The sequence below is a fragment of the Tinamus guttatus genome, unplaced genomic scaffold (genome assembly GCF_059628265.1).
Source record: "Tinamus guttatus ecotype Peru unplaced genomic scaffold, ASM5962826v1 Tinamus_guttatus_pri_ptg000942l, whole genome shotgun sequence".
Classification (NCBI taxonomy): Eukaryota; Metazoa; Chordata; class Aves; order Tinamiformes; family Tinamidae; genus Tinamus; species Tinamus guttatus.
The window spans coordinates 1,733,126-1,758,810 of record NW_028289476.1 but is presented as its reverse complement, the minus strand read 5'-3'; the positions used below and the strand labels follow the sequence as shown (position 1 = coordinate 1,758,810).

The following is a 25,685-nucleotide window of genomic DNA, read 5'->3' as shown; positions in this document are numbered from 1 at the left end:
TTAGGAGTCAAGGTGAATTCTGCGACAAAGTGGATGGAGGTGGGGAGTAAACTGCAGTATTGGGCATTCTTGACAGTGACAGAGCACTGGAACAGGTTACCCGGAGAGGTTGTGGAATCTCCCTCTCTGGAGATCTTCCAAACCCGTTTGGATGCAGTCCTGTGCCACGTGCTTTAGGTGACCCTGCCTGTGCAGGGCGGTTGGACTAGATGAGCTCTAGAGGTCCCTTCCAACCTTAACGATCCTATGATTCCTGTATTTGCTAGGAGCGTGGAATTTTCTCATTTCAAGTGATAAACATGAAGTGTCTTTCCTTCCTGCGGGGAGTTGTTCTCACAACTGGTTATTGCCTTGCTGCTGGGCCCGGAAAGCTCTGGAAACGACCCCTCGGCCTCAGCAGGGAGGTGCGGGGGGCCCCTCTCCTCCCTCGGAGGCCGCGGCGGAACCGATGGCTCCTCCGGGGAGCGGCTGCCCGCGCAGAGCATGCGCGGCGGCGCCCGGCTCTGATTGGCTGCGGCGCGGGGGGCGCGGTCGGCGGCGGGGCGGTGCGCGGCTCTGATTGGCTGCGGCGCGGGGGGCGTGGCCGGCGGCGGGGCGGCCATGGCGACGGGCGGCGGCGGGCGGCCGGGCGGGCCGCGGGCCCAGGCGGTGAGAGCGGGGGGACACGGGGGGACACGGGGGCCGCTGGCGGCGACAGCCGAGGGGAAAGGGGAGGGCAACGTCCCCGGGGGCCTCGGCCCCTTTCCCCAGGTCCTTGTTTCTCATGTGCTGTTTTCCTCCTCTCTTTGCTTCGTTAGTTGCTATTTTTATAGCGCTTTTTAACACCGATCGGCGCCACATCTTCTCGAGGGTGGATGCTTTTGCGGGGGGAGGTTTTTCTCCTACAACCCAGGCTTTGAAACGTGGTTTTTGGGCACTGCTTTCATCTTAATGATGTCTTCCTGCGTGGGGGGAAGCTCGAAGACTCCAAATCCACAGGTTGAAATAGAACATCCCCATTTTCCACTTACTGATAATGTAACAGTTAAAAGTTTTCCGTCCCCCTCTCCCTAGTGTTTTTATTCCTGGAGACAAACTTGAGAAGGAATGGGCTATTGCCGTGTGTGCCTTTAATTTAGCATCAGTATTTCCAAGTAATCCCCTCGTCTGCTAATCGAGCTGCTTATTCCTCCTGCTGGCCCTGCAGTCATGTTGGAGGAGCCCTCTTAAGCTGCCACAAGGGGAGCTTCCATGGTAGCTGTTGTTGGAATATTTAAATGGGTGCCGAAGAATAACTGAGGCCAGATGCTCTTTGGGGTGACGGCTGCTAAGATCCCTCCTTTTCCTTTTTAGCCGCTTCGGACAGAAAGCAAGAGGATGAACCGGCAGGCGGATGCAGTGGAGAAAAGGGGGCCGTACATCGTGAGCAAGGCACCCTCCCTTCATGCCAAGCTGCGTAAGTGACAGTGTGGGGCACTGCGGGGAGGTTTGGGGACGTGTGTGCACCTCTTGCAGCACAGTCCTCGCCCTGGTCCTTGTTCTTCCTTGGCCATCTGGGGAAAAGAACCTGGGTCTTGGCAGGTGCTGTTTCCACAAAGCATGTGCTGACTTGCAGGGGACTCGCTCTGTGGGCTGCTTTATTCCATCTCAGCAAGGGCTTAAGATGTGTTTTTAAGTGGAAGCAGTTGCTGGTTATCCCTGCCCCTTTCAGAGCTCGTGTTGTGCAGTAAGAAGCACTTGAAATTGCCCTGCTCGATAACTGCATGCAGCACCTAAGGAAAAGTCTCTTTTGCTCTGATGTTACCGACAGCTGCTTTTCTTTAGGTGGAAAAAAAAAAAAGTTGCTTTCTGGATTCTTCAGCTGTGACAGGATTGGAATTTCTGCAGCCAAATAACTTGGAATAAATGCAGTTTCCCCCTGCTAGGTCTTGCCTGGCCTGTCCAGCAGCTAATTCTCACTGCAGAATGGTGCTGTTATCCGGGGAGGGGTTCTGGGGTTTGACTAGCTTGGGGCTCCTCATAGTGCCTGAGAGGCATTTCAGAGCACGAGTATCTAGCAAGGGTGACCTCAGCAGAGAAGAAACATCTTGAAAACTTCCTGGTAGTGCCTGTCCTCTTCTCTGGTGGTGCCCTCTTTGTAAGGTTTGCAAATCTGAGGGCTGTCAGTGGGAATGCCCATCAGACACCGTCTCCTCCTGTCCCTGTAGCTGGCCCAGAGCCCCCAGACTTTGTAAAGGAAGCACTGCTAAGTTCGGGCTCACTCTTGGTTGCTCACACCGGCATTCCTTGCCTTTGGCTGCCCTTCGGATGGGAAAGGGAGCCAAATCCACTGACTGATCTGTCCCTGCGTGCCTGGCTGTTGGGAGATGGACGATGAAGAGTTCAGCTTCTCATAAATGCGGCGGCACTGCTTCTCAGAACCATGTGGGTGTTAAACACTCGAACTGGGCTCTCACAGCAGGAGGGAGCAGCCCTGGACTATGCCTCGGGGCAGGCGTTGCCGCCTCCCGCCAGCACCTGTGTCCATGGGATTTTACAGGCTTTGTTCTGCAGGTGACCCTGCTCTTCTCTTGCAGGGAGCAGAGGCACTGGGATAGGTGATCCCAAGCTGTATTGCTCCCCCTTGGGCAAGTGGAGTTGCGGTTTGGTCGCGCTCAGTGCTGGGGCAGACAGAGTTAGGATGGAATTAGCACCTTTAGCTTTGCACAGCAACATCAGCTGCTGCTTTTGAGCTGTCAAAGCAAGAGGGGCAGCCACAGCAGCACTGAGACTCGGGGCTGCCTCTCCGGAGCAGGGCCTGCTGTGAGCCCAAGGGTCCCGGGGACGCCTGCAGCTCTGACCCCCTGTTTGCTTTGCAGAGCGGCAGCGCGAGCTGGCGAAGGCGGCGCTGCGGAGGCAAGGCCTACTGGGGGGAGCCGCTCCGCACCCACCGAAGGCAGCGGCTAAAAGGTCTGATCCCGATTTCTCTTCCTTTACCAAGGCTTTTCCCTGGGGCTGGGAGCTGATCTGCCTCTTGCTGGACGCAGTCCCTCCAGGTCTGGGCACGTTGGCCTGGCCTGGTGCTTCCTCACTGCGTGAACACAAGATGCTTCAGAAACGTCATTTGATTGGGATGATGCAAGGCGCAGTTTAATTAAAAAAAAAAAAAAAGACAACTTTATATCACTCCCCATCCTCCCTACAGTCTCCCCTTAGATTGTATCCTGTCGGCCTTCAGAACATATATAAAACATATAGACCAAGAGTGTGAACCGCTGACAGATACCCTGACAGTTACAGCGGGCAGCAAGTGGCAGTCCAGGAGCCCAGAACACCTGTGTTTCCATCACTGACCTTGACTCCTGCATAGGCTGAGCCTCGGGAAAGAGGGGACACCAGCAAAATAAGTCTCTCTCCTGGGGACAGGCTGGGGCTGCTGCTGGGCTGGGCCATCGTGATGTGGCTGGTGGGTGAGAACCTAATCCACAGACTCCTGCTTTCCACTGCACTGAATGTCAGGCCGTGAAAACCTGGTTTGGAGTAAGGGATTTGCAGGGCAGAGGAAGCTGAGAAAGGCTGTGCTGCAGTCGTCCACCCACATGCAAAATTTGGGAACTGTTCTGCCAGGGTCTGCATTTGTTCCCTTTGTTCTGGAGATGTCAAGGATTTGAGCAGGTAGCCTAAGGAGAGGGCTTGAGAATGGAGTTAATTCTCAGCTGATGGTGTTCCTGGATGGAACTGGATGGTGTTCCTGGATGGTGTGTGATGAGGGCAGCGTAGCTCGGTGTTTAGATGTGCCTGGCACCCGGCACAGGGATCCCTGCTCCATCAGATCCGTGACTGCGTTGCCACAGCAAAGGCTGTGTCGTGGGCTCACTGCTCTGCTTTTCTTGCAGGTCAGTGAAATTTAACAAGGGCTACACGGCGCTCAGCCAGACGGCCGATGAACACTTGGTATCGCTCGACTCGGACAGGTGAGGGCTCTGCCTATATCTCATGCTTGTGCTATGGACTGGGTATCTTTGCAGGATGCAGATTGTGTGCTGAATCTGAGCCCGCTGCTTGCTGAGGGAGTTCTCAGCATGCAGGGGATTAATGGCTTTGGAAAATGTAGTGGCCTTTCTCTACACTGGGATTTGCTGAAGAAAATGGCACTAAGGGAACTGAGTAGGCTCTGCTAAGTCGAAGGAGCTGATGTGTCCTGAAAAGCAGTCTGTCCACTGCTATCTGTAAATCTCCAGATAAAAAAAAAATCCCTTGCCTTTTATGTGCTTGATTTGCTGTGTCACTTGTAGTTCAAGGACTATAAAGGTGCAGGGGACTGGACATCTGTGAGCAGTGCAATGCTTCCAATGTCCCAGATTTAACAGAGGACTCTGCCCATGAGTTTTCTTTGAGATCCTTTGAGATCACGCTGCCAGCTCCCTTTGTTTGGAGAATCCCTTGTCTGGTTATGCAAGCAGAGATGCAGCTTCCCTGCCAGTCCAACACATAGCCCTGTGCTTCGCAAGCCGGCGCAGTAGCGAGTTACGCGCTCCAAACCTCCGTCCTGCTCTGACTGTTGCCTTCTTCTCTTAGTGACGGAGAGCTGGAATCGAGATGTTCCTCTGGCTACTCTTCCGCTGAGGCAAGTCGAGGTGTTTCGCTCCTATCTCACTGTATGGTTCCCATAGGCTTCCTTGCTGCAATTGCATGGCAGGATTAAGGGTACCCCTGTGTTTTGGGTGCCTGAGAGCAATGTCAGTGATAAACCCAGAGCTGTCACTGCTCTGTTTAGGTGCAGCCTTAACAGTAAGAGCGAGGGGCTGTTGTCTGGCCAGAGCTGCTCTTGCTCTGCCAGTCCCCTCCAGCCTGGAGTGTTAGCTGAAGCTCATCAGTCTGCTTTGCAAACAGCTGCTGCTGCTGTTTGATATTCAGGCTGCAAAAAGAGATGTGTTAAGCTCCCTTCTGCGCTTGCCAGTTATACGTTAGTGCTTCATCCTTTGTGCCTAAAGCTCTGTCTCCTTCCAGCCCCCAAAGCACTGCAGCTGATGAGCTTGGTTTGTGAGGAAGGGGTTGCAGCTGCAGTCCTGCTGTGCGCAGGGTGCTGCAGCCCAGGAGCTAGAGATCTTTGATCTTTTGCTTGTCTTCTCTGCTCTAGCTGTGGTGCTGAAGCTGCTGGAAGCAGCCCTAAAGGGAGAACTCTTTTCTCATTTTCTTTTTTTAGCAGTCCTCCCTCTGTGGGAGTGCATGGGGTTAGCCTTGGGAGCTGAATTTTAACTATTCTTTTGCTTTCACTTAGAGGCTTGCAAACTTCTGGAGGTTACAACCCTGCTTCTAATAGCTGTAATAACCCAGCTAGTTTTTGAGATCACACAGAGTAACCTAAAATCTGCTGGGCTACGGCTCTGTTCAGCCACTCTGGCAGCTGGTGCTCCAGTCTCCTCCTCTGTTCCCCTCCGAGCTGTCGCATGCGGGTGTCTGTGTCCTGCCACAGACGCGTTGACAAGACTGCGAGTGACACTGACTGACAGGCGGCGGGCCGGGAGCGCTGATCAGGCGTCCTACAGCGCAGGAAAGGTTCCCCTGTGCCGGATGGTGCTTCGGGTCGGGTTTCGCTGCCCTCCTGACACATTGTTACAGCTCTGTCTCCTCTGCCCCTTCCAGCAGGTGAACCAGGATCTGAGCCGGCAGCTGCTGCAGGATGGCTACCACCTAGACGAGGTCCCAGATGATGAAGACCTGGATCTCATTCCCCCTAAACCCGTTGCCTCCTCTGCTTGCCCGTGTTGCTTTGGACACTCTCTATCCTGTGTGATCCAGTAGGTGCTGCCCCAACGGGCTAAGCAGAGCAGGTTGTGAGCCAGCACTTTCTTCTTTGTCCCTTGGGATGTTTGTGGGAGCCAGTGTCCCACACAGGGACAGTGACTCCAAAACTGAATGCTGCTACACTGCTGTGCTGCTGCTCTTGGGGAGCAGCAGCAGCTGACCGAACCCCAACTCCTCTTTGTTACACATAGCAATATAGCAGAGATTGCACAGTGACACCTAGCTTGCCTGCATGGCACTTTTGCCAGGCATGAGAAGCTCTTAGCTGACGTGGGGAGAAAGAAGGCAGAAGCAGGTGGCCTCCTGCTTGTGATCATGGTGGGGGGGAGCTGCCAGCCCCCCATTGACTCTGGAGATGGAGGATTAAGGAACTCAGTTCTTAAGTCAGGCCCCAGCCTTTCCCTTCCCTGTGGAGGGGACTGAAGGAGCCTTTTCTATTTATTTATTTTATGCTCAACCCAGTTACCTCTGCCCCCTAGCTGGGTGAGGCCGAAGCACAGAGGCCAGCAGAGCGCCTGGGAAGTGCTGCTACAAGAGATCTCCCTATTTAATGCACTTAATGCTGCTTGTAACTGCTGCTGGTTTTCCTTCTCCCAAAGCCTGGACATGCTGAACCAAAGATTGCCCCTGTCGGACGGCTCTGCTTGGCCTGGTTGTCCCTCAGACGTGAGCAGTTATTTTTTGTAGCGGGTATTTACTGTGCAGGAGAGTGACCAGGGCTGACGCCAAGGCCTGCCTGCTTCGGGCTGGAATATGTGCATTTTCTTTCCTATTAGATACTCACGGAAAGGGATGAAGCTGTGCAATATCTCTGCAGGCCTGTTCTGTTGTTGTTAGTGACTGTAGGCTGCAGCCTCCGGGTCTGTGCATGTGTCACAGGCAGCGCTGGTCCGCCTGTATCGCTGCCGTTGGCGGTCGTGGATCCGAGGATGGCAGAAGGATCCGGAGCGTGGACAGCGAGCGGAGCCGCTCGCCTGCTGCGGTAACGCTGCAGGGGCAGCGGCTGCTGCGTCCTGGCCTAAGCGAGGGGCTTGGGAGCAGCGTGTCCCGCTGCTGACAGCCGCCTGGCACATGGCACCATCTGCTGCTCATGCTCCTCTCCTCGCCTCATGGGCTCCAAGCACTGTATTTATTAAGTGATATATGTCTTTTCCCCTTGGGTCCCTTCCCAGCGCAGCTCGACTTTCTCTTTTCATTCCTTTCCTTCCAGGGCAGCCCTCTTGCAGGGTGACACGCTGCTCTCAGAGGCAGAGGATGGCAGCATGGTGAAAAAACTTGCAGATTTGGGTTTGCTGTGTAGAAACCTGCTGCTTTACTGTAAGCAGAAGCCGGTTGTGGTCAGTGTGCTAACTCGGCACCAGGGCAGGGGCTTTCAAAGAACATTTTCATGTTGGTGCAGAGGAGTCACTGTTATGGGGCCGTGCAGCTTGTGAGTAGGACATGTGTTTAGGGGGTGACTCCTTTTTTGTATTTAACCTCTGCCTTGCCTTTGCTTTACTGAAACAGGGAGTTGAAAAACATTGTGCTCACCTTGTGCTAGACCTCAGGACCTTAATCTCAGCTCTCCAGGGTGGGAGGAGCCGGCTTCCCAGTCAGTCTGGTTTTAGCTCCCAGCTCCTTCCCATTCTTCCCAAACTTGCTTTAATGCTAGGGAGCTCCCAAGGCAGGAGGGGGGATTTGTGGCTCCAGTGCAGGCTGCAGCACCTCTCGATACCAGCTGTGCCCAGCTCAGTCATTTTGTGTGTGATTTTGGGGCAGGAACAGTCTGGGGAGTCAATCTGATATGAGTTTATAAGCTGCCTTAAATCATGGTCCAGCTGTACTATGTTGAGGACAATCAGCTTCGTACAAAGAAACCTTGTTTAAATACTTGATATCTAGAGGACTGAACTGTGTGTTTCTTTTTTTTTTTTTTTATATATATATATTCCTCGCTGAAGGAAGCACGTAATAAACTGGATCTAGTTACTCAGAGCACGTCTTATTACTCCAGCATGAATGAAGGTCCTGGCAGGCAGTTAAAGCATTGATTGGCTTCAACCTGTGGCTGATTGGAGCTGCTTCAGTCCCTGCAGAGCCAGGGGACAAGCTGTGACCCTGCAGCCCAGCGTTCGGGCTGGCTCCTCCTCCCTTGGTTGTTGCAGTGCAGGCTGATGTGCAATTTTATAGCATGGCTGAGGGTGAAGCAGGGCAGGCGCCACAGGAAAGGTCACTTCCACCTTCAGCCCTGCCTCGTGCTGGGCTGCCGCTGCTCAAACGCTCCTCTTCCCGTCTGCACGTGGATTCTGGCTGAGCCCAAGGGCCTTGCATGGCCCTGTGGCTGTGCTGGGGGCTGCAGGGAGCTGCAGCCAGGGGCCCTGCGCTCCGGTCACTGGACACAGTGGCTTGTCCCCTCTCGTGGCTCAGTACACCACACTTCCCCAGCACTCAGGACAAAGTAACCACTTTATTCATAGCACCGTTCATCTGAGGCGCTCCACACCAGTCAGTTTCACGCCTCCCTGTGCAGTAGGGCTGTGCCTTCCCCCAACAGGACATCCAGCTTATGTGACTGCCTGCAAGCCACGAGGCACAGTGACAACACCAGCACCCAGGTGCGTGAGCACCCCCCACCCTGTTAACTGTCAGCAAGGGGTAGGGATGTGTAGTACACCTGGAGAAGGAATGAACACCCCACACTGGCCAAGCCCCTCTCCCTGCTTGCAGTCTCCCCAAGCACTTTTGATGAAATAGGGTCCAACCAATGCCTATGGCAGGCCCCCTTCTCCCCAGAGAAAACCTCAGCGTCACATTTGCATGGGCAAGCAGCAATGTCCCTGTGAGACAGGCAGAGCTGCTGCATCCCAGAGCAGGGCAAGGATGTCCCGTCCCTTGAGACCAAAGCGCAGATCTCATGTCTCCCTGCCCCGTTTCCACAAGAGGGAAGAAAAAATAAAGCTGCCCTACGGCAGTAGCAGCACTGGTAGGTACTGGTCCTGGGGGCATGATGTCAAGGGTCCACCGCCACGCCACACACGCAGGGATGTGGTTACAAAACTAGGAAGGGAGAGGTTCTTCCTCACCCCTTTGCGCTGGGCCCCGATCAAGGAGTCGATTCGGAAGCCAGAGGTCGAGTGTGAAATTTGCTTTTTCTAGAAATTGAGTGTGGGATACTTTGGGTTTAATAGGGGATTAAGGGGCAACGTTCAAGCTAACACCCAACCCGGCAAGTCTGCTTTGCACAGGCCGGTTTTTATCTACTCTAAAGCGGAGTCGCTGCAGGGGAGGGGTCCTGGGTGCCCGCTCATAGGAGGCAGCAGGCCCGGAAGAGCAGCATCCCATCCGGCGAGGAGAGGTGCAGGGAGATGCTCTCGTTGGCGGAGATGAACACCACGGAACCACGGCGCAGAGTCATTTCAGACGCGGCCGCCGTGGAGGTACCTACAGCCGTTCCTTGGATCACCAGCAAGATGCTAGCAGAGTCCACAGCAGAGACAAGGTACAGCTTGATAGAGGAAGGAATCTGCAAGGAAAACAGCCATTGTTGCTTTCAAATCCCCCGGCAGCTTTTCTGCCCTTCGGAGACCTGGAAAGGGCTTTCCTCATTCCCACCCTGCGGACTCTTCTTGCTGCATTCAGGCCATTCCCAGCCTGGCTGGAAAGGATGCAACTTTCCAGCAAGCTTCCCTTTAACCACGTGCTCCCTCCTGCACACACCAGCACCACTCCTCAAATCCTCCAAGCCAGGACACAGCTCCTGGCAGATCCCCTTCGCCTCTCACCTCTATCTTCATGAGCGTGAAGTCCGGTACAGGCGGGTCGTAGAGGTAGACACTGGGATCGAGCGGGCTCTGCGTGGCAGGGAAGATCTTGGAGCTGCTCGGTGCCGGCGTGTAGTTGAGCATCTCGCACAAGGTGAGCACGTCAATGAACTTGGGGGTGAGTCCAGCTCGCACAGTGTTGTCCGAGCACGCCATCAACTCGACGCAGTCTGCAGGGGAGAGGGCTCCTTGTCAGCCTACCTGGAAGCCCTCCCGCTCTGGCACATCCTAGGAGGATGCGACACTACACGGCTGTGCGGGACGCCACGGACACCATGGCTCTCCCCCTGTAAACCCACGAGTGACAGCACAACCTGGCAAGCAACATGGATTCTACTTTGATCCCTCTGTGCTCCAGGCTTGGACATGCCCATTCCAAGTGCAGGTGTCAGTGGCCAGCACACAACACCCAAGCTCACCTCCATGCAGGTAGGCATGTGGCTCGTTGGCTCCCAGGAACATCGCCTCCCCTGGCTCTAGCCTCACCAGGTTGAGGAAGTAAATGGTGAAGCAGCCAATGTCTCCCGGGTACTGGGAGTGCAGCCGCAGCAGGAGCTCCCCATTGCTCCCCGACGTGTCCTTCCCTTCAGCAGCTGCAGCAGGAAGAGCAAACACAGGTGAGTGGCACCCTTGAAATCACAGCTCCTTTATGCTGCAGTGTCCTGCAGGGACCCAGGGCTCCCCGTGTCCGCTCTGTCCTAAACGCACCCCTGGGCCAGGCAGCCTTCCCCGGAGCCTGTCCTGGCCAAGGATGCAGAGGGCACGTGCAGCAAGAAGTGCCTGCAGGCAAGCCCTGTGGTGAGCACCAACAAGCAGAGCTGGAGGGGTCAGTATGTGACCTGTGTCCAGCTGGCCTCCGAGGGTGCAGGAGGAATTGTGTGCAGGCCTTCCCCCTTATTCTGTGCCTATAAATATAGAAGTCTCTCTCCAGCCTTGGCTGGCAGCTCCCTCCTGTTTATTTTAGCTGGATAAGTCTTAGAGCAGGAGCATTGGAGCCCACTGGTGTTGTCCCAGGCTCTAGCATTATTCCAAGGCCAGAGCCTGGTTTGGAGAGGATCTCTGGGGACCAGGAGCACTCCTGGAGCATTGTCACCTGCTTCCAAGTACTCCATCCTCATCCCCACAGCCCCTTCCCGACATCCATCTTGCCAGGCGGATATCCCTCCGGGCCAGTAGCTGGCAAGGGGAGCTGCATCCGCTACAGGCCGACAGCTCCAGGCACTAGAGAAGCTCTGGACCCTGCAGTCCCAGCTGGGCAGGCAGCCAAGAAAGGAGAGCAAGGACAGCCGGGCACGCCAGGAGCCGTGTCCCCACGTGGCCCCTGCCAAGCTGAGCACTGACTGGGGCACTTCTTCCTCTAGCACGGGAAGGACGTGAGTCTGGGGCTGCGCTCGGCACCGGGGAGAGAACCGACCTTCCTGGGAAATCCTCTTCACCAGCATGTTGAGCTGGTCCACGAAGAACTTCTTCTCGCTCTTCATCACGCGGGTGAAGCAGACGCGCAGAGCGGCCGACACGCCGCGGGGGTCATCGCTCACGCTGCGCTCCAGCTGCTCCGCGGCCACGTCGCCGATCAGCGCCCGGAGCTCAGGGACACCTGAGGGGACGGTGAGTGCCAGCATGAGCCGGGGCAGGGCCACCCCTTGTCCTTCTGACCGCAGAATACCCCCGCCCCATCGTGGTGCTCCCAGGGTGGTCCCGTCACCCTGGGTCCCTCTGCCTTACTCTGGAGGAAGGACACAATCTCTTCGACGGGCCGGAAGCCACAGAGTGCCTCAAAGGGGGTCAGAGCGATGGCCATCTCCGGCTTGTGGTTGTCATCTGGGTAGTGTTCAGGGAACTGGGCATGCAGCTTGGCCGCCAGATCCTGCAAAGGGGGACATGAACCAAGTGGGCTCAGGTGGGACCACGTACCCAACCCTATGAGCCACGTTGGGAGCCTCCTCCTACCTTGCTGGGATGCGCTTGGATGGAGAGGGCCGTGTTGACTGAGAGCACCTTGAAGAGGAAGGGCAGGCGGCCGCCGAAGGTGTCCTTGACCTTGGCGCCCAGGCAGCCGGGGTTATCGGCGATCCATTGGCCCAGGGTCTGCTGGCCGATGCGATTGTCCCGGATCACGGCGTCGCCCCTGGGGTGGGCGCCCATCCAGAGCTGGCAAGGGGCAGAGGTGACGGCGCCGTCAGTGCTGGGGACGCGGCAGGGTCGCGCAAGGGGAAGGCCTGGCATGACTGACTTTTCTTAAAGCCCTTTGGCCCTGGACGCGATCAATACGGCCAAGGGAGCCGCTCGTCCTGCCTGAGCCTTGGGGCTGAGTCACAGCCGGTTCCTCTCTCCTTCCACCCACCCTGGGCTCCTCCAGGATTGGGGGACTGCTCCTGGAACCAGGACAGGCCATGCCAGGATGAGGCTGCTCCCCCAACCACGTTGATAACCATCTTCCTACCAAGGTGTCCGCACCACTTCTCCATCTTGGCGCTGTGCGGGAAGCGGGCACTCACCTCGGCGTAGGGCCGGTCGGGCTCGATGTGGACCAGGGGGTCGCTGCTGGCCACCAGCTTGGCCACCTCACTCTCCAGGCCCACCTTGCCCCAGGCGTAGTTCTGCATCACGCCGGCCAGCGGGAACACTGCACGGAGGGACAAGATGTCATGCGGGGACAGTGGCGCAGCCCGTCACCCCCTCTGCCACCTCCCGGTGCGTCCCAGTGGGTGCCCGCCCTGACCCCCGCACAGCAGCTCTTTGGGCAGGACCCAGCTTCCCATCTCCGGAGACCATGACTTGGGGATTTCGGGAGGAGCTGGCTGGATGCGCAGACAGTGATGCCAGCAAGCAAAGGTCCCCATTCCTTGTCCCCATCCCCAGGGGACGGTGGCCCCATCCTGCGGGGTTGACCTGAACTCCCAAGGGTCCCCCATCCTGCGGGGTTGACCTGGCCCCCCAAGGGTCCCCCATCCTGCGGGGTTGACCTGGCCCCCCCATATCACCATCCCCAGGGTTGACCTTGTCCTCCAAGGGTCCCCGACCCCCCCTAGGTTGACCTGGCCTCCCGGGGCTCCCCCCATCCCCAAGGTTGGCTCGGCCTCCGAGGGGCCCATCCCGCGGGGGTCCCCGCCGCCCCCGATGCACGGATGCCCCCGCTCCCATCCTTCCCGCGGGGCCCCTCACCGCGCAGCTCCGCCATGGCCGCGCGCGGCCTGGACCCGGACCAAGTCCCGCGGCGGCGCCGACCTCGCGCTGCTGCTCGGGGCGGGGCCGCGGCCCTAGGCGCGACCTATAGCAGCCATAGGAGCAACCCTATAGGGCAGCCCTATAGGGCAGCCCGGCCCCACCCGCGCGGCCTCTATGGCTGCGTTACGGGGGGGAGGGGGCCTGTAAAGGAGGTGGATGAGAGCCCGGCCCTGCTCGCCCCACCCCCGCCCGCCCCTATAGGCCCTGCCCCCTATAGGCGCCCCGCCCTCTCTCTACGTCATCTGGCCACGCCCCCGAGGGACAGGCCAGGGCGCATGCGCCGCTGCGCTCACAGAGGGGGCGCGCGCCAGGTGGCGGCGCTGCGCATGCGCCCGCGCTGCCCCGGAAGTGGCAGGCGCGGCGGCCGGGAGCGGGACGCGGGAGGTGCGGGGCGGCCGCAGGCAGCGCCCCCATGTCGGGCTTCGACACCAACCCGTTCGCCGACCCGGTGGACGTGAACCCCTTCCAGGTGAGCGCGGCGGGCCGCCGGGCCCCCCTGCGTCCCCAGCCGCCGCCGGTGAGACGTGGCACTGAGTGACGGCGCGCGGACCAATGGCGACGCCGCTCCCGCCGGGTGCAGCCAATCAGGGGCAGGGGGCGGGGCTAGGGGGCGTATGGGGGACCCCCCGCCATGGCCTGCTCCCCCCCTCCTTCCCAAATCCCAGTTTTTCCCTGGCTTTTCCCTCTCTTTTCCATGCGCAGCCGCGGTCCCTGTGGGGATTTATTGCTGCTCCCCACCCGGCGGCACTCCCGGGTACACGGAAGCTGCGCCGCGGATGCCGCCGCTGCTGTCGAGCCGCTTTGTGGTCGCAGCTGCTTGTTCAGTCTCCTGTTTGTTTTTCCTCTTTTCTTCTGTGCAGTCTGAGTTTCCTGTAAGGTTTCCCGTTTGCCACTGCTGTTTTTTTAAAGAATTGCCCCTTATCACCAGCCTGGTCTGAAGAATCTTCAGCTTCCGCCACGCCAGTATTTACCTTTGGGACGTGAGCACCAGGGCTGTCTTTTCCTTGTAGCAGGTGCTAGATGCACTCTATGATCTGCAAATCCAAATGGAAATAGGGAAATCCACCTCTTAAGTACGTCTTGTTCAGTGGTTGATGAGCTTGATGTGAAACAAGCTGTTTCAGTCTCATTAAAAATACATTTTTTTCCTGTGATGTATTCCACCTTGGTAAGGATGGATGATTAATACCTTCATTTGCACTCTAACCTGCTGGAAATGGCAGATGTCCCCGCTGTCTTTGAGACTTCGGATATGCATTTCAGGTAGTTTCCATCTTTAAAACTGCAGGTGATAAAGTCTTTTAAAGTTTAAAGTTTTTTTTTTTTTTGTGCACATCTTGGCGAACGGCAATGCCCTGAGATCCACCGCAGGCACCAAGCTTGCGGCCGACTGTGTTTCACAGCGGCGCTACGGGACAGACTTGTTTGGGTGATTGCTGTGATATTTGAATAACTGTGTTAAACTTCAAATGCTTCTTGTTTTAGCTCTTGTGCCTTCATCTCAAGCCCTAAAAGTGCTTTTTATTACCCGTGGGAGCAGAAAGGAGTAGAAGAATCTCCTTTCTTGCACAAACCTGGGCGCTCAAAACCTTTTGCTAGGTCCATCAGCTGGTGCCCTGCTACAGCAAACATTGTGTTGAATGTTGCATTTGAAAGCAGATCAAAGGTTTAATTCTTTAATTTGTGTTTGTTTGGTCCAAGCCTGAGCTTATCCTGGGCTTGCTTAGTCTGCAGAATGACATCACATGTGCTGGTTGTAGAAGCAATGTTGAGAAAAGTGACAAATGTGGCACTGCTAAAGATCAGTCTCATATTAGAGTCCTTGAGGAGAAATGGCACTGAGTTTGAGCATAGATGCACTTGTTAAATCAAATAGAAGAGCTACAGAAGTAAAAGAGCTTTCAGATACTTGAGCTTAGCTCTGAAATAAAGTGGGGACCAAGTTGAGAGCAATTGTTGCAGGTTTAACTGGGTGTCCTAGCAAGTTAGAGCCTTTAAAAGAAAGGACTGATTGCTTCCTTATGGGAAGGCCCTGCCGGGTAGGGTGCATCCCTGGAAGACAGAAAATATGGTTTCATTCAGTCCCCAAACCTCCCCTCTTCGCAGCGCTTAAAATCAGCATGTGCTGGTTTGCAAGAGGGTCAGGTCTCTGCTGCTTTTAGTTTGCAAAAATAACCTGAAGTGTGAAGCTGGTGGGTAACTTCTCATTTATCTGCAAAGCTCCCCTGTTTTGCGTGCTTATTTATCCTCTAGGCTGATGTCTCTATAGAAACAGCTGCTGTTTTCCTTCTTGCACTTTCGAGGGTACAGAAATCTGTCCAAGCACACTTCAGCTTCACTGCAGATTCCCCATGCTTTGTATATCTTTATTTTAGACATACTTGCATAACAACATGTAAGCTAAGTTGAGCTGTCCTTGCTTGACAGCACTGGCTAATTTAACACATATCTTTTGAGTAATAGACCAAGATTAGAGGCAATCTCCCTTTAAAATCAGATCCTTCTGCAACTGTTCTATAAAACAGCAAAGTTGATCTTCCTATTCTAGCTGTTACCTCAGGGCAGCACCGTTCCCTGCCCCGCTGTGGGTGCTGGCATCGTGCCCTTGCGATGGGCAGCGTGGTGCTGCTGAGCCTCGTGGGGGCTTAGGGACCTCCTTTTTGCATTGAGATGGTGACGGAAAGAAAAAACACATTTTCCTAGGTTTTTCTCTCTATTTATGAGCCCCTTTCCCCTTCTTAGCTGTACAAGAGCTTGTGTTGGAAGCTGTCTTCAGTACCAGCTAAGTTTAGTACCAACTAAACAGGCCAAGCTAAAACCTCCGGTGGGTGTAAAAGGTTAAGCGCAGTAAACATGTGCCTTGAGTCTTGAGGTCCTTATTTCCAGGATGCTGGTCCTGCCGCTGCCCTCCACTTTTTACAGCCTTGCCTGGCCAGGGATTTGCTCTTCCTCAAGCAGCATCAGCAGCCTCCCCTCCTTTGCGAGTCCTTGCCCCAGGGTGATTCATGAGCTGGTGCAGCCTGTTGCCTTGGGAGTGCCCTGTATGGAGAGATGGGTGAAGTTACTCATTAACTCTTCTGCTTGGGTCTCGTTTGGAGCCTGCTGGCTTTCCTGGAGTGCCTGCAGCTTTTGCAGGCCTGAATTCCTCACTCTGCCCCTGTCTCAGCCTGCAATCGCTTCTCAGCCCATTAACCACAGGACTGGAGTGACTGAGCACAAGACCTTAGTTGCTGCAGGAGGGAGGAATAACAAGTCACTTTTTATTTATTTAAACGTGTGTAAAAGTTATAAAGTAGTTAATCACATTGCAGGAGAGAGAGGAAAGGCACTTTTGGTAGAAGTTTGATGCAGGAGGTGGTATGAGTACAAGGGAGCACAGCTGATGTGTCAGCAAGTCAGCCAGGCTAAAACCTACTAAAGCAGTTGAAGTGACAGCTCTACCTCATTTTTTATAGCTGTGTTGCCAACAACTGCTCCAGAAAGCTGGCTAGTCCCAATGCCCTTGGTGACAGCTTGGCCATTGCAAAGGCTGCTTGTATTTGAAGTGTGTATTGTGATTCCCTGCTGTGCTTGGAGGGGGCCTCATGTGTTCTGAGGTGCAAATGAGGTTTGGGAGGTGGAAGCAGTTTTCAGATGCCAGTTGGTAAAAGCCACTGCGTTACGTGGTCAAAGCGAGTTGTTGTGCCCTGCAGAAGTGGTGTCCTGATTGAGCAAGACCCAGAGTGCCTGCCTGAAAGAACATGTGCCTTGAGGCACACATAGTTAGATTTGCAGTGCTTGGGTCCCTGTGTACAGAAGGAAAATCCCCCTTGCTGGGGGAGCCGAAAGATGGGAAGTGTTCAGGGGCTGCTGTCCTCAATTCATCTTTCCACCAAGGAGATTCTGGGTCCTCTTGGGTTTAGTGCATGCACAAATGAACCGGCGTCTTTCCCCACCGAGTCTAGAGGTGTTGCCAGTTAAGGTTATCTGCCTGTGGCAGGGATGTATTTTATCTTGGTTCTTCTGTTCCCAGGGAAAAATCAGATGTGCTCTTGTGTCCTTCGTCCTCTTACAGTGGAGGAAAGAGAGGCGGAGCAGGTAATGTGTAAGCTCATGATCACTCACATCTGATACTGACCTGTCTTTAATCTCTCTTCTTCCAGGATCCCTCGGTGACACAGCTGACAAATGCTAACCAAGGTGGCTTGGATGAATTCAACCCCTTTTCTGAGAGCTCCCAGCTGGTACGTGTGATGCATGTTTGCCCTAGTTACCTCAGCAGTGGGTTTAGCAGTCTAGAAGGTCCCTTGGTAGGTGCAGCTTAAAAGAGGAGGGGAAAAAAAAAAAAAAAAAAGAAGAAGAAGAATGAGGCTCTTGCAGCTAATTTCCCCATGGACAGTAGCTCATTGCATGCGTGGCAAGCTGCAAGTGTGCAAGTGAGAGCTCCGGCACTCAAGCACTCGAATTCCCACCTGGAGTTCTCCGGTCACATGGAACAGTTTCTCTCCAACTCGTGCTGGTTGCACTGGCTCGTAGGAAAGCCATGTGAGTGTGAAGGAGGAGATGCTTTGTGGCAGGAAATGTCAATAATGATTTGGTCTGTGGGCTGGGAGCTGAACAAGAAACGGGCACACAACAAGATTTGCAGTTTAAACAACTGTCAAAACCTCTTGTTACTCTTTTGCTAATACCTGTAACCTTCTGCCCTTTCTCTAGGGCATTAAGGAACTAACACATTTCAGAAAGTATAGAATTCCCTCCTGCTATTTGGTCCCTGTGCTTCCAGCCTTAGCAGTGCTGGAATTTAACATTTCTTTGCTGGTAGAAACAACATGTCATGTTTTCTCTCGTCATTCTTGGTTTGCCTGTACCCAGACAAATGCAGCACAGACGACGCCTGCGACGCAGCCCTCTGGCCCCTCACAACCTGCTGTTCTGCAGACGTCTGTGGAACCCACTCCACAGGTATGGCAACCCCCTTTGCTGTCCCCTTCCCAAAGAGCTGGGCTGGTGGTTGTGGAGATCTCATCTGCCTTTCCTAAACGCTTGTGGGAATAAGAAGGAATGTGAGTTTGGGTTTGTGTGAGGGAAGCAGCAGGTGATCACACTGGCTTCCATTTTTATATACCTTATGCAGTAGATCTGTGGGCAATATAGCTGTGGGTAATTTAGCTTTTTCCTGTGCCTCTGGTGGCAGAACTAACTTAACCTTGTGTTCTGTTTGTCCTGGCTTCCCTCTGCCAACGCTACCTAAAATGTAACCTGTTAACGCTTTTAGTGTAGTTCCAGTGGCTGGTCTGACACACTTGGTTGCAGGAGTGTAAATGCAGACTAGTTATATGTTGCAGCTGCTGCTTAGACAGGCCAGCAAGTACCTGAGCCCCAGGATCGCCTCATCCAAAGACAACTCAGAGAAGCAGAGGCTGCTAGGAGAAAGCTTCAGTTCTCAGAATAGCAAGCAGGTAAAAGAGATCCAAGGGAAGAATATGTGGTATAAAAAGAAGAGGAAGTGCTGCCTTGTCTTTCCTTTGAACCTCTTCCCCTTACTGGGAAAGGGATTCCCTTGGTAAACTCAGGAGTCCTGTTCACTGCTTTGTGTTGTAAGGAGTCACTTGCCCTGTTTCCTTGAGGCCACAGCCAACTGTGTGTATTGTAGAGTGGCTTCTGAATGCTACTGTTCAGTCTAAGAGCAGACAGGGTGGTTCTAGTGTGCCCTGTGTGGTCTTGCATGCCTTGCAAGCTCAAACAGGTGACTCTGAGGTGAAGATCTCAAATGAGAAATGAGACTTTTCTCCCCTGGCTCTGTATTTCCTCACTCCACATAGCAATCTTAAGATTGCTATTACTTGAGAGCTAAATCAGCAGCTCCAAATTCCTCCATCTAGTGTGGATTCCCAGCAGTCCAGCTGTTCTCATTGCTAGGCAAAACAGAGTCCCTTCCTTGTCTCACTTCCTCCCTCTGCTGGGGAGGAATAATACTACTAGATTTTTTTTTTTCAGCTGGCCCTGGGAGATTAAAGGATCTCCTTGAAAGCCACACGGTGTGTGAGGGACCAAAAAAAGGTAAAGGTGAATCCAAAACCTGGAGGATGAATGCTTAGTCAGAAACAAGGAAAGCTGAAGTGTGGGCCAGGGAGAGGGAGAATAAAGAGATCTAGGGTGTTAAGGCTGATCTAGAGGCACCTGCAAGGCTTTGATAGCAGTCTGCAGGTGTGATATCCTCTTCCAGGAATTGATAAGAGGATGAGGAGGTAAGTGCCCTGAAGTGGAAGATGTGAGTGAGGTATTGGAAGTCACTTATAACAATGAGGCTAACTAGGAGCAGAAGAATCTGCAAGGGAGGATATGCATTTGCTGAAAGGGAAGGGCATGGGGGATGAGCCATAGATCAGATAACATCTTGAGGGCTCTTTGAGTGCTAGCTTCCTGTGGGATAAGAAAGGAATGCCTGGAATTCTGCATTGAGCTTAATTAAGCCTTCTCTAGCAGGTAAGGCAGCCACAAGAGTTTAGCTTTCTAACTGTCCACAGTCTTTGCTGTAGAATTGCCTCTGCCCGCATTCCCATTTGGCATCTAGAGTGTTTGCTGGCGGTCATATTCCTGACTTGGTTAGGGAAACACTTACCTTTTTCTCCCCCTGTTTTAGGCTGTGGCTGCAGCTGCTCAGGCTGGACTCCTTCAGCAGCAGGCAGAATTAGAGAGGAAGGCAGCTGAGCTGGAGAAGAAGGAAAGGGAATTGCAAAATCATGCATCTGGCATCAATCGTAAGTAGTGTTTCATGCCCCGTCTGCAGTAAGCATGGTGCCCTGGGGAGCCCGGGTCACTTGTTGCTTTGTCAGTGCAGTGTCTGTTGGGAGCAGATTTGAGGGCTCAGCATATCCAAATATATTCATTTTTGAATATATTTGTCCCTGCATGTATCACCTTTTTACAAGATGTGTTTCTGTCTTGTCCATCACACCTGTGACAACCTTCTTGGGACTCTACCTGTGTTTTAATGTGGTTACCTATTAAGAAAAATCTTAATAGGCCATGTTAAGACTCTTCACTGATATGCAGAGTACTCAGTGCACTTCCCTGTAGAGGGCTCTTTATGCTATGAGAACCCGATGCTTTTTGCTAGACTTGAAGCCTTTTATTTTTTATTGTGGAAAATGGCTAAGGGCTCTGTGTTTTGGATGCCTGCCACAGACTGAGCTTACTTTCAGACCATCCAAGCAAAACCCAATATCTTCTGGGACGTGAATGGGAATCCCTGTACTGGCCCTGTAGCAAAATTAAATTAATCACAGTTTGGGCTCAGTGTATGAGGGCAATAGAACTTTAACAAACTGTCTCAAGGCTGTCTTAACCAGGGCAATAGAGTGTATTTTTTCTTTACCCTTGGTTTCAAGTAGTTGAATCACTGAAGTTGAAATTTTCTTTAACTCTCCACCAGAGGCAAAGTAGGGGAGGAGAGAAAAGGCCCCTTCTTACATATCTGGCAGTCAGAGACGTCACTGAGTTCTGACATTTCTGAACCTGAGCACCTGCCTTTGCCATATTCATTGCTGTTTCTTGCATGAGCTGTTCTGTTCCCCTCCTCTGAGTGTCTGCTCAGAGCATAGTGAGGCAGTCGATCACTATGTGCAGCTTGTCCCCAGTTTTTTTCCTTACTTGAGAGAAGTAGATAGAGACTGCTAAAGCTGCTCTTTTTAGATATGTGTTGCTGCAGAGCTTGACATGGGCTTTAGACTTGATGTTTGTGACAGTTGTTTGACCATGGCAGGGAAATTCTGCCTCCTGCAGAGGCAAACCTTCAGAAACTAGGCTGCCCTGTCTTGCTGATTCTAGCAGAGGTAAAACAACCCTTCTTGGTCACCAGCACAAACCTAGCATCTACCTAGCATCTTCCAAGATTTCAATGTCAGTATATGTGAACTGCTACTTGTAAATTTTGGCATGCCAGTGAGTCTGTCAGAAGAGAGAAGACTCTCAGAATTGCTCCTTTTTTTTCCTTTTTGCAGCAAGACAAAATAATTGGCCACCTCTTCCCAAAAAGTGTCCGATCAAGCCATGCTTTTATCAGGATTTCTCTGCAGACATCCCAGCTGACTACCAGAGAGTATGCAAGATGCTGTATTACTTGTGGATGTGTAAGTAGCAACTTACGACTGCAACAAAAGTCCTTTTCTAAGAAGGTTCTGTGTCGTGTACTGGATTTTGCCCTAAAGTAAATTCGGTAGATGTTGTCTCCAGGAGTAAAAGATTGCTGTCAATTTTTATGTTCTGCAAAGATTTAAGAGCTGGGTGTATATAGCAGGATCAGATGAGGTTGTTATGTTAAGCTCCAACCTTCTTCCAAGTGAAGGAGGGAAATTAGATGGCCGAAAGGCTCTCCAGTATCTGTAGAGCTCTGTGTTCAGTGAGAAATTAGGGATGCTTGGTAGATTTCTGTGAATTTCCCATGATTTGCTAATGTTTCTTCTTTCTCCCATCCTGAACAGTGCACTCGGTTACCCTGGTCCTAAACCTGCTTGCTTGCTTGGCATGGTTCACAGTCCAGCCAGAGAGAGGAGTAGATTTTGGTCTCTCGATCCTGTGGTTTATTTTATTCACCCCTTGTGCCTTTCTCTGTTGGTATCGACCAATTTACAAGGCTTTCAGGCAAGTACTGTGTTTTTTTTTTTTTTTCCCTCTGTAATGGGGATATAGCTTTTAGTGGGAGGAGCTTTTGTTTTGTCTATTCCTACTGTATATCGCCTGAAGGATTTTTCCAGCTTTTGACGTTGTTAAATAGATCAAAACCATTCCTGATGGAACTTGGCTGTGGTGGTCCTTTTCATCTTAATATAATGGCTTAGCCAGTCAATAGGGTCTTACTTTTTATTCATTTTAAGAAAACTGTTTGGTACGTTAGTGTTCTGAGCAGGCTATATGCATTAAGGAAATGTTCTTTGCCCCCTCTCTTGCACTGGGAAAGTGGTGGGGTTGCAATATGCACGGGGCATGTTGCAAGTTGTGTTGCTGCATGATTTCCTCGTGAAATCGCCATCCTTTTAGCAGCTTTTCCTTGGCAGAGGTTGTTCACTGGAATGGTTCCCCCTTAGAGAAGGGAGAATGAGTACAGAGATCATGCCCCAGGGCTTAACTCCTGCTGCCTTCTCTCCTGCAGATCTGACAGCTCCTTCAGCTTCTTCGTCTTCTTTTTCATCTTCTTCTGCCAAATAGCAATCTACGTCATCCAGGCTGTTGGCATTCCTGGCTGGGGAGACAGGTAAGCTTGACTTAACAGACTAGTGTGTCACAGCCCCTCGCCGCTGCTTTCTCAACAGCGCTACGATTGTCAGAAGCTTTGGGGTCCTTTGCTCCTCTGATTCTGAAAGCTGTCTTGTTCTTTCTTCCATGTTTCCTCTGTCACCTGGTACGTAGCTTTGGCAGATTTCAGCTGAGGTGCCTCTCTTCTCTACTCTTCCTGTCTTAGTCCAAGCAAAGGCATGTACCTTCTTTACTACCATTGCCTGCCAGTGCAGAAAGCAGTGTATGGGCTCTCCACTCCTCCTCTGTTGTCTTTTTCTTCCCTTAATATTTTCTCAGCAATTCTTTTTCCTAAATGTTTCTTACCCCTTTTTTGATGCTGAGTCTCCAGTGTTGACCGTGTCTGCCTTGTCTTAAAACGGAGCCTCCTCTGCTGGAGGCCGTGTGTGTAACGGAGGTGAGGAATGTGTGACCCAGAGACAGGATACAGCTGAACTCCACGCTGCTGCCAGCCACTCCATGGTGTTGCTGTGCTCTTCCTGAATTTCTATAGCGTGTTGCCAGGGGCTTGTTCTTTGAAAAGTCCCCTTAGCAAGGACTCTGCAAAGAGGGGTTTCCTATGGACCTTGCTTGTATAGAAGGGTAAGTGCAGGTTTCTGGAGGAGGGTCAACAGGCCTCCTGTCAGGAGCTACCCAGTGCAATGGAAGTCCCAGGCTCTTTTTTTTTTTTTTTTTAACCATGCTGCATTGACTTTGGATCAAATCGGGAAGTTACTGGAGCACTTGTGAGGAACAGTGAGACAGTGGTTTGTTCCTGAGGGGAGCGTTCGGGTGACGAATGCAGTGAAACCGCGGTCTATTTTTGCCCATTGCCTGCAGAAGGGCTCACAGGCAAAGCTGTGCTCGTACTTGTGCCCTCCTTTCCTGGCTGTCTTTGCTGGGGGGACTGAGAAGGGGCACTCCATTTTTGGTCTGGCTTTGGAGAGAGTGCGTGGAGCTCTCTCCTTCGTCTCCTCAAGCCAGTGATATTTATTTTTGGCTGTAATGCATAGTGTGTGTTTCCACTTCCTTTTAATGAGCGAGAATTTGCGCAGCAAATGAAGGGAGCCAAACTGTCCTGCATGATCCCTTCTCTCCTGGCAGAACATGGTTTGCTCAATTTAGCAATTGGACAGATTCTGCTCTTCAAAATGGCAAGAGGGTGTTTTAAGCGAGATGTCTTGGCATTCTCACCCACAGCTGAGCGCCCATAATTCCCAGAAATCTCCTTTCCTCTTTGCTTCAACAACTGCCAGTTCCTAAGGAGCTTTTTCTGTAGCTCTTAGCTCTATTTCTTCCTTCCTCTTCCTCCCCCTCCCAACACTCGCATCCGTGGCCGTGCGAAGCTGTCGTGATCACACATAGATCTTAGGCTTCGGATCTAGCAGCTTCCCTTCAAATTCTCAAATGTACCAGCCTGCCTTTACAATGCTTAGCTAAATTTTGGCAAGGTGTTTTGTCTGTTTAGGTGACTTAATTTGAGAGTACCAATCCTGCTGATGTGGGATGATGTGGGGGCTAGAGCTGTAATGCAGGTGGGGCGAGCATGGTGCTTTGGTGTAGGGATGGATTGCTTCCCAAAACGATGGTGGAAATCCTGTCCCAGGCAGAAGTGTCTGACTGAGCTCTGGGTCCCTGTTCCCACAGCCGTTGTATTTGATTTCTGCACTTCCCTGTAACCTTGACCCAAAGATTCTTGCACAGCTGTTAGTGATGCTTCTCCATCCACTTCATCTTCATTGTGCAAATGCTTTCTGTGTGCCTTGTACTTGCTTTTAAAGTGTACTTCTTCTGACTAAAAGATGAGGGTGGGCAGAGAATCCTCTGGCTCTTCTAAAGGCTTCTCCAGTAGATGATATGTTTGAAGGGGCTTCCTAATGCATGAATGTGAAATCAGGGGTGTCCCCATGGCCTGACTGTCCTTTTAGCATGTCCCTTTGTGGTCACACTGAATGATTCCAGTGAATCTGATGCTTGTCCCGAGTCCTGTGTCTCCACGCGTGCCATCCTCGGGGCCGGGCCGTGCTCACGTTGCTCTCCCTCTCTTTCAGCGGGTGGATCGCGGCTCTGTCCGAGCTGCACCAAAACCTGGCTGTGGCCATTATCATGATGGTGGTGGCAGGATTCTTTACGCTCTGTGCAGTTCTCTCGCTCTTTCTCCTCAAGCAGGTGAGTTGCTCAAAGGCAAGACCAGGGCAAGGTCCCCAATGTCACTCTGGCCAAGCATAGATTCAGTGTGAAGTCTCTTGCACCTCCCTTTGGAACTTATGGATCTAGGCAGACTTGAGTGCACTAACTGAGCAGGAAAGGCAATTTCTTTGCTCTGGCATTCAAGACTTTAAAAATCACTGCCGCTACAACGTTATGGGGCTGTCTAACAGCTGATGGGATCTGAAACAGTGCCTTCCCTCTGGTTCCCAAATACAAGCCACCCTTCTTTTTTTTTTTTTTTTTTTTGGCTAACACGAGGGTTGCATTTCTGCCTTTAACAGCAGAAATCTAGATAGCCTTGAAGGAGGCAAGGACAGACTGAGCTAGGCCTGCTTCCTCTTCTCAGTTGTCTTGAAGAGAGTACCTAATCCCCTTGGTCCAGGTACTTTCAGATTTTGTCCCAGCAAAATGCAGGGGTTAAGTGTCCCTGTGCCACAAGAAGGGGATAGGAGTTTTGAGCTGGGAAATCTGCATTTTGCGATGCCTGAGGGTCTCCCAAAAGCTTCAGCGTCGTATGCTGGGTGAGCTGGAGCTACCCTCTGATCTGGGGAATCCCTTCTTGTTGGCGAGCAAGGCATGTGCAGCAACAAGATCGCTGGCCTTCATGGACACTTTGGGGCTGACTCTCTCCTTTTCTGTTCACCAGGTGCACTCTCTGTATCGGCGCACAGGGGCCAGCTTCCAAAGAGCCCAGGAAGAGTTTTCCCAAGGCATCCTCACCAACAGGGGCTTCCAGAACGCAGCGGCCGGTGTCGCCTCCTCGGCCGCGCAGGGGGCTTTCCGGGGCAACTAGCCCGTTGCACGGGGGTCTCCACCTTGCTTCCTCTCGCATCGTGACCCCAACCTTCCTTTTCTAAAGATGCACTTTCTGTGGGTACCGTGTTAGCTCTGTGATGCTGACTCCAGATGAGAAGTCCGGATGAGAAGTCTTTTTTGTTTTTGTTTTTGTTTTTTTTAAAGCTTCAGCTGGCCTACATTTATGATGGTTAGGTATTCCTTCCATGTTTTAGCATATGGGGAGATAGGAGATGTTCTCTAAAGCAAATACATTTCTCCTTATCCAGGACATGCTGAGTGTTTGTCTCAGTTCCTCTCCTTGCCCTGCTTGCAGCAGAAAGGCGAAGGGAAGCAGGTTTTTGATTTTTTTTTTCTTTTTTTACTAAGTTTTCTAATGGCCTTTGCTATGAAGAATTTGGTTATCTGCTGTTTGGGGAGTTTTGTAACTTGCATGTAGTTTATGATCTTACTTTTAAGAGCAGGGAGTGTCCTTTCGCTTTGTTACACTTACATGGCGCTGCATTTTTGACCTCTTAACGGCTGGGCTTCCTGAGAGCCTGAGCAATGTGCCACAAAGGAGAAGGTGGGAACAAGCAGAATTAGAGAGAAGGGGGATTTTCATGGTGTTCCTGTGTTGCCCATTCCTAT

The 25,685-nt window shown here is 52.5% G+C and overlaps 3 protein-coding genes across 4 annotated transcripts; 2 read left to right on the top strand and 1 right to left on the bottom strand.

Moving 5' to 3' along the window:
• The first annotated feature begins 598 nt into the window (after positions 1-598).
• FAM219B (family with sequence similarity 219 member B) lies at positions 599-5,934 on the top strand. Its single transcript, XM_088538222.1, has 6 exons — positions 599-648; positions 1,333-1,435; positions 2,838-2,928; positions 3,855-3,932; positions 4,537-4,585; positions 5,608-5,934. The coding sequence occupies exons 1-6, from the start codon at positions 601-603 to the stop codon at positions 5,761-5,763; spliced, it is 525 nt and encodes a 174-aa protein (XP_088394348.1). The 5' UTR covers positions 599-600; the 3' UTR covers positions 5,764-5,934.
• Positions 5,935-8,911: 2,977 nt separating this feature from the next.
• On the bottom strand, positions 8,912-12,868 carry MPI (mannose phosphate isomerase). Its single transcript, XM_088538238.1, has 8 exons — positions 12,732-12,868; positions 12,065-12,192; positions 11,517-11,717; positions 11,292-11,433; positions 10,981-11,163; positions 9,986-10,159; positions 9,528-9,736; positions 8,912-9,268 (listed from the first exon to the last, which is right to left on the bottom strand). The coding sequence occupies exons 1-8, from the start codon at positions 12,745-12,747 to the stop codon at positions 9,050-9,052; spliced, it is 1,272 nt and encodes a 423-aa protein (XP_088394364.1). The 5' UTR covers positions 12,748-12,868; the 3' UTR covers positions 8,912-9,049.
• A 323-nt stretch (positions 12,869-13,191) lies between these two features.
• Positions 13,192-25,326, top strand: SCAMP2 (secretory carrier membrane protein 2). Of its 2 annotated transcripts, none has more exons than XM_088538209.1 (9): positions 13,192-13,263; positions 16,937-17,017; positions 17,649-17,738; positions 19,420-19,537; positions 20,780-20,908; positions 21,260-21,419; positions 21,928-22,029; positions 24,101-24,218; positions 24,907-25,326. In XM_088538209.1, exons 1-9 carry the CDS (start codon positions 13,207-13,209, stop codon positions 25,051-25,053), a joined length of 1,002 nt encoding a protein of 333 aa, XP_088394335.1. In that variant the 5' UTR covers positions 13,192-13,206; the 3' UTR covers positions 25,054-25,326. The 2 variants fall into 2 exon arrangements, with proteins under 2 accessions (XP_088394335.1, XP_088394337.1); XM_088538211.1 differs by having other exon boundaries at positions 21,260-21,426; positions 21,935-22,029.
• The last annotated feature ends 359 nt before the right edge of the window (positions 25,327-25,685 follow it).

Bases quoted from the DNA above. Each gene is read 5' to 3' on its own strand.
- FAM219B (XM_088538222.1), top strand. From the start codon at position 601: ATGGCGACGGGCGGCGGCGGGCGGCCGGGCGGGCCGCGGGCCCAGGCG. The intron at 649-1,332 runs GTGAGAGCGGGG...TTTCCTTTTTAG, and splicing joins GCGGGCCGCGGGCCCAGGCG to CCGCTTCGGACAGAAAGCAA. The intron at 2,929-3,854 runs GTCTGATCCCGA...CTTTTCTTGCAG, and splicing joins CCGAAGGCAGCGGCTAAAAG to GTCAGTGAAATTTAACAAGG.
- MPI (XM_088538238.1), bottom strand. The intron at 9,737-9,985 runs GTGAGCTTGGGT...TCTCCCCTGCAG, and splicing joins ACATGCCTACCTGCATGGAG to ACTGCGTCGAGTTGATGGCG. The intron at 9,269-9,527 runs GTGAGAGGCGAA...TTTTCCTTGCAG, and splicing joins TCACGCTCATGAAGATAGAG to ATTCCTTCCTCTATCAAGCT.
- SCAMP2 (XM_088538209.1), top strand. From the start codon at position 13,207: ATGTCGGGCTTCGACACCAACCCGTTCGCCGACCCGGTGGACGTGAAC. The intron at 22,030-24,100 runs GTAAGCTTGACT...CCTCTCTTTCAG, and splicing joins ATTCCTGGCTGGGGAGACAG to CGGGTGGATCGCGGCTCTGT. The intron at 24,219-24,906 runs GTGAGTTGCTCA...TCTGTTCACCAG, and splicing joins CGCTCTTTCTCCTCAAGCAG to GTGCACTCTCTGTATCGGCG.